Source organism: Artemia sp. Qi Xiang Cuo, chromosome 13, assembly GCF_049724085.1.
Source record: "Artemia sp. Qi Xiang Cuo chromosome 13, ASM4972408v1, whole genome shotgun sequence".
NCBI lineage: Eukaryota > Metazoa > Arthropoda > Branchiopoda > Anostraca > Artemiidae > Artemia > Artemia sp. Qi Xiang Cuo.
In genome coordinates, this window is record NC_142806.1 from 62,042,154 (window position 1) to 62,057,403 (window position 15,250).

At 35.1% G+C, this 15,250-nt stretch overlaps 1 protein-coding gene across 1 annotated transcript in view; it reads left to right on the top strand.

Annotated features, from left to right (window-relative positions):
- Positions 1-15,250, top strand: part of Usp39 (ubiquitin specific protease 39) — a 64,930-nt gene that overhangs the window by 19,788 nt on the left and 29,892 nt on the right. The window contains exons 3-5 of the mRNA XM_089099543.1: positions 6,056-6,169; positions 7,658-7,833; positions 9,127-9,352. Coding sequence (XP_088955669.1) covers positions 6,056-6,169; positions 7,658-7,833; positions 9,127-9,352 — 516 coding nt within the window. The remainder of the gene's footprint in view (positions 1-6,055; positions 6,170-7,657; positions 7,834-9,126; positions 9,353-15,250) is intronic.

The window sequence follows — 15,250 nt, forward strand, 5'->3', positions numbered from 1 at the left end:
CTCTATTTAATTCAATCTCTATTTGTGCGTTTAACACGTTAGGGTTACACGTTATATTTGGTTAAGTTGAATTAAATAAGAGTTGTGTTGAGTGGTTTTGGTTGAACCGCTTTGGTTGAGAGTTGAATTGCACAGGGATTGAGTTAAACAATGGCTGTGATGAGTGCGGTTGATTTGCATGGGGGTTGAGATGCATGATATATGAGCTCAACTGGGATTGAGTTAGATGTGAGTCAATTTAAAAGGGGGTTGAGATAAACGAGGGTTGAGTTGAATGTTGTTCAGTTACATTGGCATTGGCTGTTCAGGTGAATGTTGAGAAGGGGTAGGGGTGATTTATCCTTATCCTTACTTCCTTTGGAAGAATAGGTTTGGGCAGCCTTGCCAATTAATAACTTAAACCCTAAAACAGTTCGTTTTCTATGTTAAGGAAAATGGCTATGTTATAGTTTATTGGGAAGACAAACTACCTAAAAAATGGCGGGGCCTGACCCCGCCTGACCTCAAGCCATTTTGGCTAAAGAATAACTTTATGTTGCAATGTTTAACAGTTAAAATGGGCGTTTAGTCAGGCACAATTTAGACTTAATTTAAAAGAGTTTTTTTTTTACAATAATAGATACACAAATAGCGACGAAGACCACACTGCTTTTCCATCATAAAAACAAACAACAAGTAGAAAAAACGGAATTCTTCGCAAGACAGCGGAATCTTAACCCTAAATGAATATTTCGACACTATATCCAAGGGCCGTTCTCAGCATAACAAATGAAAATATGGAAGAAATTCCTATTAAAATACGACCATCATTAAAGTAAAATCTTTTTAAAACAGTCCTAGCATCCTAGTCCTAGTCCTAGGCCGTCCTAGCCAAGTTGATTGGTGCGCTGGATTTAGCATCCTTTGACCAAGATGACGAGGTTTCGAATCCTGGTGTACTCAATTATTTGGCTTGGAACGGGGGTCAGTGGCGTGACTCTGTAAGCTCAGCCAGAGTCTACCCAGAATTAAATGGGTACCAGGAGAAATCTAGGGAAGGTAAACAGGAAGGGTGTGTGAAAGCACAGGATGGTTCGCCCCCAACCCCCCATTGCACTTCCTGGCTGAAAGGCCAAGAAACGGAGATCAGCACCACCAGTAGGGACTGTAAAGTCCAATACCGTATTCTTTACTTAGCATCCTTACTTCATGGAAGTACAACCAGGACTGGTACATCAAGTGAGGTGGAAAAAGGTAATTCATTCGAGTGAAATAAAAATAATTAAAAAGAAGTTTTCAATGCGAATCTGGTCTATTTGGCACCTAGCCTCAAAGGTCTTTTAGTAACAAGTTCACTGGTATTGACTATTGGTTTTGTAATATAATTTTTCAACTCCTTTTTAATTAACTTTGTGTATAAAGCATTTAGTGAGTACTCCCCCAAATCCCTATTTAAAGAAAATATTATTATTTATTTTGAGCTTAATTTCAATCGCTCAAATATGGCGTTTGGATTGAGAAAAGCCAATCAAAATTAGATTTTAAACAGGTAAACAGGTAGTCTGTTTTTTAGGGCACCGACTAAAATCTTGCTCAAAGAGCTTAGTGGAACGTCACTTAGGGAACCAATCAAACCTTATCTTAGGGAATTTAGTTAAAGTTGGTGCACGAAATCTGCGGGAATTCTCCCTGGAGGATCCTCCCTGGAGGATATACCAGAATGAGGTTAACGGTTTGTATCGACAATTGTTAGCTTTTGTTGGATTGAAACTGTTCCAATAACATGCCTTCTCAAGACGAGAACACAATTTGCGCTTTACTGAAGAACAAAAACAAACAAAAAACAACGAATGCCCGTTGATTGTCAGTTTAATATACACATACTGATATTTATTCCTTAAATTTTTAGTTTTTTATTTATTTAACTAAAAAAGTGAAAACATTTAAGACGTATTTTGTTTACAGTAAAACGCAAATTGTGCTCTGGTCGTGAGAGGGCATGGGGGTTATCAGCCCTAAGCTACTAATGTTAATTTTTGTTTGATCTGAATTTGACTCGGCTATTTATTATAATTTCTGTTCGTTTTGAATTTTTTTTATTTATTGATAATGATTTGTGGCAGTTTTAAGCTTGGAAGATTACTTGACTGTATTTTTGCCCGTTTTTGGGCAAAAATACAGTTAAGCTCTTTACTTTTCTTTAAAAAGCTTGTTTTGTGGAAAAAGTTTTTTAAAATTCGTTTTTTATTGGTATAGTCTTTTTTAGGAAAAAAGAATATTTTGTACCTTTTCGGTTTTTTTCTAGAAGAATTCATAGATTGGCTAGCTATTCGTATGTTGGAAGAAACTTTTTTAACAGTTTTTAATTATGACACAAATAGTATTTTTTAATTGAATTTAATACCTCCTCAAGTTGACCTGCAAAATAAAACTTAATATCACTCCCAAAAGATTCTATCTATGCTCTTTGACAACCTGGATGCACTTACACTCTCTTTATTTATTTAAATTGTAAGAGCAGAAGTAGTAATAGTAGTAGCCCCGAAAGCTTCAACTTAATACCCCCGGTGGCGGATCCAGGGGAGGGCGAGGGGGGCGCCCCCCTAACATAGTCTAAATTAGTGTAATTTACTTAATTAATGCAAGTTTGTGTTAAATAAACTTGCTCCTAACGCAAGTTTATCGGATCAGCCTATTTTGGCCTCCCCCCTAAAATCCTGGATCCGCCCCTGTGCGGGAGTGTCTTATTGGCAACCATACACACAGTGCCTTTTGATTTAGATTTAAAGTAGCCTTTAGTTTTATAGCATAATGGGCCAATTGCATAATTTTGGGGGGTTGATACGCCCAATATCCCTAAAGACATAGTAGTTGGACCATTCTACTATGTTGAACAAAATGCTTGTCTCAAGATTTTGACTGGATGTGTTTGAAAAATGAATTGGCTTGAGGGACTGGCTGATTGTCCTCCAATCTCTTTTTACTGTTAAAAAGGGCATTAGAACTTTTAATTTTGAATCGAAATAGCTTCTTTAAAAGTTTCAATGATATTTCTAGCTGTTATAGAGTGGCGCTACCTATCATATTGCTTATATGCTCTTTTAAAAACCTTCATACATACAGTTTTTTCGCTTCATTGAAAATCCTCGTAAACGCTCCCTAAAAGTTTCACCTTAATACTCTTAGCATCATTAGTTGCAGTAACTGTAGTGGTAGTATTAAAAGTATACACATATTGCTTTCTGGCTAGTTCAAAATACCCCACAAATCGGATACATTTGGGGAAAATATGACGGGGAGGGTATAGCTGCCCTCCAATAAATTTGACTCTTAAAATGGCACTCAAACTTCTGATTTACAATCCAGTGAGCCCCTTCCGAAGTTTACACGATCACCATTTCCATACAAAACTTATATGCCCTTGGGGCATAACGTACAACCATTGCCCTGAGGGCTGTGGGGTTCTCGTCCTAAAAGACATAAAAATAGCTATTTCAAAATTTTGATTGGATGTGTTTGGGGAAATGATTGGTGTAGGGAGGGGGGACTGGTTGCCCCCCAACCACCTTTGACTATTAAAAAGGGAATTAGCCCTCTCAATTCCCATTCAAATGAGCTCTTTTTGAAGTTTATACAAATTTCTTTCTATAAGAAGTGCCCTGGTCTAAAAATAAACAGACAAAAAAAAAAAAAAAAAAAAATAAAATATTATATCCACATCGCTCTTTACTTAGTCAGCGCTATTGCACTGCCTATGATATTTTTGTTTTGAGATTTCTATTGTACAACATTGGAACTGCCGATTAGACCGGGTAAGCCCCCTCTAAAATTCAGCTAATGGGCACCCATGTCCAATAATAAAACTTTCAATTTTACATAGTGTAATCTCTATCATATTATAGTCTTAGCTGATATAGTTATTTTAGTTATGTAGCTATAATTTTAGTCTTAGCTATTCCATATTTTGGAGGAAAAATTCATTTTTGACGTCCCCTCGTAGATATATTTTAAGGGTTGCGATCTTTCAGCTATGATGATCATTTTTGCATGTTGTTAGTCAAAATTAAATTCGAATTTAAAAAGAAAGGGAGAGGTTTGCAGCCTCCCTCACATTTAAGAGGGTCTTGGATCAAACAATTCATGGTAACAAAATTAATGTAAATTGTGACCCTTGTCAATAGAAATCGAAACTATAAAAAAAACGGAATTCTGATTAGAATATATGTAGCCTACCAAAAGGATTTGTCTTTTCTACGGATTCTAAACGTGAAAAATTCATTAACTTTAAATTTACCAACCAAAAGTTATAAGAATAATAATATTTGAATATTTATGTAAAGAGGGACTAAATACCCTAAGAAGTAGTTGCAATCTCAATGAAAATAAAATCATGGAATTTAACGTGTTTGGGAGTCCAAAATGGATTTTTCAAGCTGCTATTGACAGAAATACGAAATCTTGTTTTTTCCTTCTGAGGTGATCGCGTCATAGACGTCGAGTTGTAAACTATTGGGAGAGGACTCGTTACGAACTAACATTAAAAATTTGAGTCCACTTTTTAGTATAGGGCAACAGCAAGAGATATCCTGCAAAGCAACACATTGGGCCAAAATAATCCCAAACATGAATTCTGAGAAAACTAATGGGCTTAGAACTATCACAAGTTTATTTAAATAGCCTCCCAGTCTCATAGCGGCCATACTAGCACGTGGTCGTGCTTTCATCCCTAAACATTTGTTGAGTCCATAAAAAATATTTCAATTCTGAACCGTTTTTCAGCAAAACTAACAGTTATAGATATGAAATAGTGGCACATCAGCTGATAGGATGGATATCATCGGATTTTTTTTTTGTGGGAGGAAAAGGGGAAGGGAAAATTTAACTCTTTGTATTTTGAGCGACTATGTTATGATAACAGAGTACAAAAATAAAACAAGCTATTGCACAAACAAACTAATCGATTATAATTAATGTTTGATAATTCTCTGTTCCCCTCAGCAGCCTTTACAAAAGTATCATCCAATCCAATTTTTTGTTATTTCTTTGTATTGCCGTACACAAGCAGAAGAAAGCAAAAATTTAAAAAACCAAAGGTATGAAATCCGTACAAATGAAATATCCTTCATTTCCAAAAGTGCATAAACCCTACAAAAATATAAGACGGAATGGTCGCATAAGACGCAAAACAACGTACATAACGCTTTGCGATTATATTTCCCTGTTACCAACAACCTTCTTGGAGCAGTTCCCAAATTCTGATCCTTGAGTTTGAGACTAGCTGCGTTCACGAGGAATGCTAGCTATTAGTGATGTTATTACCCACTATACCCAGCCACCGAAAGAGCATAACAGAAGAAATTGAAGGATTTTCATAAACAAGGGTTGATAACGAAAAAGGAGGAGCCAAGACAGATATATTCATACTTTTTAACATTGAGATAAGAGCCAAGCGCGTGTAAATGCATAAATAACGCAATTGTCAGGTTCAAATAGACTAAGCTTGGATCTGTTGATAAGCAGGTCATCAGTAACTTATTCTACATATAAGAAATTCGTAGAATCGTGAAAGTTAGTGAGAGGGACATTCAAAAGTATTCTAGAAATTGACAATTCAAAAAGGAGGTACCTATTAACAATTTAAATTGAATTACCATTGGAATTCTTAGGAGTAAGCATTTGTTTTTCTTATTAAGTACCATATTATGGGGATTTTCATTTAAGGTACTGGCGGGTCAGGTACTCGGTTGGGTGTCGCAGAACGTGCCTAAACCACCTGTGCCTTCTGCTCTTGACGGTAGCGGATTGACGGTAGATTACGGTAGTGGATTGACGGTAGCTTCAGATTGTACATTTGCATTAAACGGTCGTTACTTATCCTTTGGCTAAGCTTGAGCTGGCAAATGGCTCTGGGGACTTTTGACCAAAGATGTCAAGTGAATGTTCTTCTTTTGCCTTTAGTGCCTGTTTCTGACAAAATTTTACCGAATCGCCAAAAAGTTGGGCGCTGGGTGAGTGCTGCACCCCTCCCTCCGGGACGCCCCTGCTGGCAGGTTCGTTTAAACCTCTTTTCTTTCAGGCAAAGGACCAGGTACCTATGCTTATCTGTATAGTGTTGGAGAAGACCACCATGTTTACATCAACCTTCATACTTTGAAGTTTTACTGTCTGCCTGATAATTATGAAATTGTTGGTAAGGTTTCTTAAGTAACTATTATTTGCTAATTAGGATGCAAAATTAATCAGGGGCGCCATTTGAAGGAGGGGCAGTGGCAATTAACCCCTAGATTTTATTATCAGCAATAAGCCACAAAAAGCCATAATCATTGAAATGATGTTGGACAAATTCAACAGTCAGTAAATATAGCTAGTAAATAATCATAGTAAATCATCATTCTTTAATGATGTCCTTAATATATCGTTTAATTTTTCTTCCCAATATTTTTCATAAAGTGTTCTTCCAAAGTTTGCAGCTATTGAAAATAAATTGCGAGTTATGAAAATATTCCTCTAAAATATTTATGGTTATATATGGTTATTTATGGTTATATATGGTTATCTAAAATATTTATGGTTATTTATGGTTATAATTTGTGATTTTACTCGTTAAAATAACAAAAATATTGACCTTAATGGTAATCAATTAACCTTAATGAAGTCATTATTATGGTCAAAAAGCGCTGCCGAATCTGTATTAAGCCGCCAAAATTCATGGCCATATTTCGTGGTAAATTCACCACTCATCAAATATTGCAGGTTAATAATTGGGGTTTTAAGTATAAGTATTTACCCCCCACCCCTTACTGCTCTGGATATTGCACTGAAATTCTTTAATGGCGTCATTAATACATTCTTCAATTTTCTTCTTGATGTTCCTCATTAAGTTTGAAATGATATTCCAATTATTCATTCATTGCAAATAGTTATAATTCTGAGCTATGAAAATGTTCTTCTAATAATCTACGATCCTTCTAATTTGTAATTTGGAGCGCTAACAAACAATAATAACAATAACAATAACAAATAACAATAACAATATTGTCAATATGCACCCAAGTTCAAAGGATAACATAGAATGTTGTCCCTACAAAATTTTGACATTTCCTCAATTTATGTTGTAATTTATTATAGTTTCCAGTTTCTAATTAGAAAGTGCTAGTATCCAGCAACCAAAAATAAAAATCCTGGAAATACTGACGCTACATTTAACAGTTGATAAATTTGGGCTGATAAATAAACGAGCCGGTAACTATGATTTTTTTTATACCAAGAATTTTACCTATCCTACCCAAGGATGTAACCACTGATAATGGTGACAATGGTTGCGTTAAACTGGAGAATGAATAATCTAGTAGATAATGTCGGAATGTACAGCCCAAAGGCGTATTTCGACCATTAAAACTGACATTATACATGATCACCACTTTTGGATTAAGTTTGGACGTTTCTGGACGTTATTTTGGTAGCCTAGAATGTCTCAGACTTCTTTTCGGTAGACGCCCTTTTAAAATAATATCGGGTGCTTGGTCTACCCAACGTTTTCCAAAGAATACGTTAAAAACTTGGGTAGAAGTGATGCGCAAAGGGGTGTGTTTGACATTGTCTTTTGCCTGACTCGACTTAAGGATACAACACTGTTTTAAAATCCTCCATAATAACTCGGGGCCCATTTAAATTTTAGATGCACCATTGGAAGATATCAAGTATTTAATTAATCCAACATTCTCGAAAGAATACATTGAGAACTTGGATAAAAATGATACAATATCACGCGCAATTGGCGGTGCTACGTATCGACCAGGAATTGTGGGCCTCAACAATATCAAAGCAAATGATTATTGTAACGTCATCTTACAGGTAAGCATGTTTCTTATATATATATATATATATATATATATATATATATATATATATATATATATATATATATATATATATATATATATATATATATATATATATATATATATATATATATATATATATATATATATATATATATATATATATATATATATATATATATATATATATATATATATATATATATATATATATATATATATATTAAAACCAAAAAAAAAATTAAAACCAAATACTAACAACAATAAAAGCGAGTTATTCGCCAATATCCGCGATTTGCATAAAATCCAAATTAAATGCTTTATGGTTATATATATATATATATATATATATATATATATATATATATATATATATATATATATATATATATATAAAGAACCATAAAGCATTTAATTTGGATTTTGTGCAAATCGCGGATATTGGCGAATAACTCGCTTTTATTGTTGTTAGTATTTGATTTTAATTTTTTTTAATTTTTGACTTTTATTGAATTTTATTCATCTTTTAAGTTTTTGTTTTTTTTCTTTTGTTTACTGGTTCTTTTCAGATTGACTTTCCGCGTTTGTTTTTGGATACATTATTTCGTTTCGCGCTGAAGAAGAGAGGCGTTTATCCTCTCGAAATATTCGCTTTGTTGTGTTTTTTTCAGTACTTTCATTTGGCCTATAAAGAAACCCATTTTTGCTCGTTTTTATTTCTTTATGTTAAGAAATTTTCTAGAGATAAATTCTTTATGGCTTCTGAATTACTCAATTTTACAGGTACATCTAATTAAGAGAAAACAAGTGTTTGAGAAAACAAACCATAACCGCACTATTTCCAATTAAAAAAAAGTTACTTCTTTTGAAAAATGTTAACTTTTTTTTTTAGATATCAGTAACCCTAAAATCCTATAAAACTACTTTCCAAATTGTATAAGAATTTGAAGTGTAAAAGGTTTCGGGACAATTGCTTACAATATTTTCTCTGTATTAGCTTGAGTGCTTCAAAATGAATATGTGAGTGCATTACAATATGTATCTATTCAATATTTTTTTTCTCTCGCTTATTTAGTCAGCATGATTTATAAAGGTGTTTGTCAAATGGTCGAAATTCTGTGATTTTTGGGTATTAATCCATATTTGAGCTCAAAGTTAGCATCTGCCTCGAGGTTAATATCTATAGACTAAGTTCGTAAACTTTCTAAATAAATTTGATTTCCGAGTAATTTAATTTTAAAATTGAACCGTTAAGAGAACACTTATTCTGGGAAAACAAATAATTTTTGTAAAATTCTATTCCTAGGCATTGACAACCGTAAGACCTATTCGAAACTACTTCCTCCGTGAAGAAAACTATAAAGATATAAAGCGTCCACCCGGTGATATCGCCTTTCAGTTGGTTCATAGATTTGGAGAGCTAATGAGGAAATTATGGAATCCTAGAAATTTTAAGAACCATGTCTCACCCCACGAAATGCTTCAGTCTGTCGTTCTCTGCAGTGACAAGAAATTTCAAATTACTCAGCAAGGTAATTTAAAGGGTCATTATTTACAATATTCAGAATGTTGAATTTAGTAATTATTAAATTCACGTTTTCTATTTGGATTTTCTCGCCAAACACGTAACAAGGGCTTTCAGCTCCCGAAGACAATGTCGGTTTCGTGCCCCCACCATAATATAAGAAAAAAAAAACTCAGTTCGGTGCCCCTCTGAGGGGACACCGAACTGAGGACAGCTGTCCCTCGGCGTAGCCGAGGGACAGCTGTCATCCTTCCCCTATATAACTATGCCATTGTTGTTCCTTAGCGTTTCTATAAAAATTAGTGTTTTTAAAATTTAGCGTTTTTATAAAAATTAGCGTTTTTTGTAAAGAATTTAGCGGATCATGGTTATAATTTTGCTTTGCATTTGTTTGTGTGTTTACGAATATCCGTTTAATTTTGTCGTAGATGCTGGATGCTACAGTAATGACAGTAGTCATTGCAATGGCATGATACAGAGGGAGGATAAATTATACGGCACTAGACCCTTAAAGTTCAAACCGGCGGTGCTAGTCTCCGTTCCAAGGCCCTTTAGCCAGGAAGTGCAATGGGGGGTTTGGGAACACCCTTCCTGCTTTCGAACACCCTTCCTGCTTACCTTGCCCAGGTTTCTTCCGGCACACATTTAGAGCTGGCTTGACTCTGGCTAGGCTTACATAGTCCCGCCACTGGTCCTCGTCCCAAACCAAATAACCGGCCACACCAGGAATGGAACCCCCATCCTTTGGACAAACTTTCAAAAATACTTGACAAAAATACTTTCTTGAGAAATTTTAACTCTTGGAGCTAACATGAGTAGTAGTAGTATTCTACTCAGAATATATTCAAGCAGGCTTCTAAGGAGGAATAGGATTCTTAAAAGAACATAGGTTTTGAAGGAAATAGAGTTTTTGGTTTTTTCAAATGAAAAAATTAATTTCTTGAAAAATTTTAACTCTTTGAGCTTACATGAGTAGTAGTAGTATTATACTCAGAATTTGTTCAAGCAGGCTTCTAAAGAGGAATAGGCTTCTTAAAAGAACATAGGTTTTGAAGAAAAAAAAAGTTTTTGGCTTTTCAAATGACAAAACTAATTTCTTGAGAAATTTTAAGTCGTCCTAGTGAATAGAATATATTTATTTACTCCAATAGCTGGAGCTAACATAAGCATGTCAATGTTTAAAAAAAAGACAAAACAAAACAAGGATCAAGAAACCCCCCCCCCAAGCAATATCAAAAATTTAAAGTAGCAGGTGCTGCTTCAAGGTCAAGTGATTAACATGAGTCATAACAATTTATGTGTCAAGAGTCAGGTCATGTGGTTTATGATTATAATAGTGACCGTGTATTATTCAGATTACATCAATAAATGGATATAAAATACTTTATAAAAGGTACGCTATGCACGTATTAAAGTGAGTAATGCCCAACATAAGTTCAGAAACACTCTCAGGCAAATACCTAGAATAAACTGCATCAAACATTAAATATTCATTCAGGTAATATTATTAAAATACCGAGTAAAATAAGGGACAAATGATTTGCAATATCTCTCGCTACTAGAGGCTGGGTAAGTCATTAACTGTGGACAATTATTTTATTTATCAGAGTCTAGTGACTGGTCCTTCACTAGGGGGGCTCTCAAGGTCGGGTAAAGCGATCAGTTTTAACAAGTTAGTCCAAATTGATGTGTCAGATCATGTCTACGACTATCAAGTGAATCCAAGTTGAAGTGCACAGCATAAATATATATACAAACAGTAGAGAAATGTCCTATGCTCTCCATTAAGATTTTTGAAACACTTCAATCTAGACCTCTCTTCATGACTCCGCCTCTTTGCGCACGCGCAATGAGAAACGTTTTGTGCATTATGACAGGAATGATCTGATTGAATGCCAAGTCGCAACTGAAACTATTACTCTGACGTACTGGGAACTTCCCATTCAGTGCGCTATGATCTGTGTCATTTTTGAAGAAACTTTTCACTACTGTTCGTATATATATTTATGCTGTGTTGAATTGTTTCAGTTCATTATCATATGCTGAGTAGTTGTGTTCAAGTATATTGTTCACAGCTCTTTTTTGTACTAATTCAACTATATCTGATTGATCTTTCGTCAGCCCCGGATGCCAAGCTAGACATGCATATTTAAGAGAAATTCAACATAATTGTGGTATACAGATGGGATATCAGTTGGGATATCAACTCTATTGAGGTGAGAAAAAGAAAGTAAAAGCGAGGCACCTTTTTTAGTCAGATAGTCAACGTGCGAGTTCCATTTTAAATCTTCGTCCAAAATTATTCCAACTATTTTAACTGTTTTCTTTGTTGGCAGCAGGGAAATATGGGAAGAGTGGCTCTCAACATAGTTTATTTTGTAATTTTTAGTAAACTAATTAAATATTTCAAAAACATTTCATTGAAAAAAAATTAAATATTTTAATATTTCAACCTTTAGGAAGGAAAAAGTCATAGGAGATCTCTTAGTCTCACTGACCATCAGTTTTACCTATCGTAATTCAGCTTTTAAATCATTTAAAATTCTCGTTAAGTCAGACTGTTTGGTAATTGGATGGCTTAGTCGCAGTGCTAAGGCAGTTAAGTCATCAGCAATTTTTAAACGCTCATGGATTGTTGTTAAACGGTTAAAAACAATGAGGATATGAAAGTGAGCCTAATTTAGTCCTTTTTGGTGAACCGCAAAAAATATCTAAAATCCAGACGGAAAACTTACAAACATACTTACATCACGGGCACCCACAGCCTCAGCTTCTTCCACAACCAAATTATGGTCAAGACTGTCAAAAGCCTTAATTTTATCAGCAAATAATGCATTAACATATGTCCCATCTTTTTCTAAGTGTTTAAGGATGGTTTCCAACATAGCAACCAAATAATGAATAGTACTATACCCGGCTCTAAATCCGAGTTGTAGGGAATCTATCTTATCATTTATGTTCTCAAATAAACATTCGAAATAAAACTTTCAAACACTTTCGAAAGAGCCGGTGTTTTCGAAATCGACCTCAAATCAGTAATACCTTTGGGATCCTTACACTTGGGAATTGGAGCAGCATATACCTGTTCAAAAATACTAGGAAAAACACCATTAATAAAACAATGGTTAAAAAAGTTTGTTAAAGGAGTACATAAAAGATCAGCACACTCAATAATTAATTTGATCGGCATCTCATTTGGGTAATTAGATTTACGAGAATCAAGTGCCTTCAACCTTTTAGCTACTGAACTAATCTCTAGGATAGGATTATTGGAAACCGAGTCATTAAGTGGTAAGGTTGTTAGTCGCGGATGAATCCTGCAAATCGATGCGAAAAAATTATTAGCTTCGCTAGTTAACAATGATTTACTATCATCATCTCTCACTTCAACTTTGGTCACTTTTTTTTTACCAATAATGTTCTGAACTGTATCATTAAACTTTTTTGGGTTCGATTTGTATATCTCACATATTATTTTAGAACAATACCGTTTACGCGAACATCTTAATTTATACACAGTTCCACTTCTTAGTCTTTTGAATTCTTCCTCAGGTCTTGTAATCCATGGTTTTTCGTTAGATTGGAAAAAAGTGATTGGGTATCCAAACAACATGCAGGTGGTAACTCATACCTAATGGATGTAGTGTAGTTGGGGTATTGTAATGTTCGGGACAGTTGCTAAAAATGATATGCAACATGCGGTTGCCTCTTCTTAGTACATTGACAACCTGTTTAAGCAACAGAGAATTACTTCACCATTTGGGATCCAAATAATTAAAGTCGCCATACATTATGATGCCGACGTTACGGTACAAGGGTCGTATATCGTCAGTGAAATGATGTAAGTAAGTCACAGGCTTTCAACGATAAGGACTACGTGGTTGATAGTAAAAAACACATATCACCAGTGATGCCACTTCCTTAGGTAGCTTCTTAAACCTGCACCATAACTATAGGACTTCCAAACCGTGTTTATTTGGTTTATTGTTGAAATTGAGAATTCTGATTTTTATTGAATATTGGAATATAGGATAATTGTCGATCGATAAGTAATCCTAACGCTACCACCACGTGTTTAAAATATGCATTATATCCAACAAATGCAACTAACTCCTCAGTCGAGGACCACGATTCACAGGTACAAGCAATATCAGCAAGGTCATTTTTCATGCATAGTTCGGTCTTCGATTTTGTTCATAAGTGACTGGACATTTGAGGGTTGTATTTTTGGGAATGATTAGGGATAGATGAATTTGTGTGCCAGCCCATTGAATCGGTTCTATGTTGGGAAGCTCGGGAAATATGGTTTGAAGGGTATGCTGATCTTTGATCTCTCTGAAATTCCGAACCTGTTGGCTGTTTGGACTGGACGGATTGGCGGAATACTGGTTAATGTTGGCTCTTTGCCAGCTTCTCAAGGGTTTCAAGAGGAGGGGCTGGTAGAATTGAGGAGATGCGTCAGCTGCTTTAAAACGGGCGGCATGAGCTTCAAGTGCATAAGCGGGACTGGATATAGCTGTCTTTGGTTGCATTGCATCAACAGAGGTACATTTTTTGCTCCCTGATTTTTGTGCTTCGCAATACCTTCTTGGAACGTAGCTTTTTCCTTCGGTGGAAAGTAGAAAATGAAATTGAACATTTCAAAGCCTTTGTTGTTAATTCCGGATATTCTGTTGTTTTTTTTAACCCAAGGATATTAAAATTTTCAGACTTGGATTCCAAAGTGCAACATCCCATCGGTAGATAATTCCTGCAGATTCTCTCTGAGCTTAGTTGCTAAATTTGCCTCATTTATAGCTGTATTTAAAAAGGGATTTAAGATCCATTTTTGCCCAGTGTTATCCGATATCTCTTGCAGTGAGAAGTAATAACACAATTCTTTATTCAAATTATCTAACACAATTTTTATACCAAATATATATGCGTTGATGTTTATGTCGCTTCTGATTTCTTCTATGAAAGTTTGTGCCGACGAAAATGAATCAAAAGTTCTTTCGATTTATAGATGATGACCACAATTCAATTTTTTTTTTATTTTTAATTTTCAATTTTTTGAAGTTTGTCTTTTGCCGTAATGAGATTTTCATTCCACCCTGGAGGACTTTTATTCAAGTTATTTAAATCCTCAAATATGTCAGAAAGGAAAGCCAATTCAAAAGGAATTTCGGGTCAGAAGTGAACTAGGAGTAATGTACAGGGGCGTTCTGAGGGGGGGGACGTGTAGTCCCCCGAACTTTTTTGGCATTCGGTAAAATTTTCGCCGAAGCCGAAAATTTCGGCTGAAATTTTGCAAAATCGGCCGAAATTTAGCAAAATTCTTGATTTCTGCAGAAAATTCGGCATACATCAGTTACCGTAGTGATTCTGTAAAATTTACGAAGATCCCCCCTCCCCCCAATAAAATGAGCCTCAGGACGCCCCTGGTAATGTGACTTGGCTTGCTGTAAGTATACTAATAATTCAGCGCGAATTTGCATAACTGATCAGTACTTTGCCTTGTGGTAACCTCTGTATGGTAACGCAAATGACCTTTGACCTGATCTTGTATGGTAAAGCAAATTACGGTTGGATGCCCCTATATAATCACAAACGATTCGAAACAATCGAGTCTGCAACACTCTTTCTTTAATAGAATTTACAATGTTAATAATGATATTTAGAACTGGACTTTATTTTTGTGGTATGGTTTTGGCTGCAAGAGCTTGACGATAGAGAAAGAAATGCATCGAACAAGCGTTTGGAATCCGTTCTTCCATTCTAGCAATTTAAGTCTACATCCAGTCTACAAATAGAAATGCATTTTGTGCCCAAACGGTATTCATATCTTGCGTAGTTTCAAGGAACAGGTCATGCAAACGCTGACCTGTAATATTTTTGGGAAGTGTATTGCAAAATAGTATTTCTT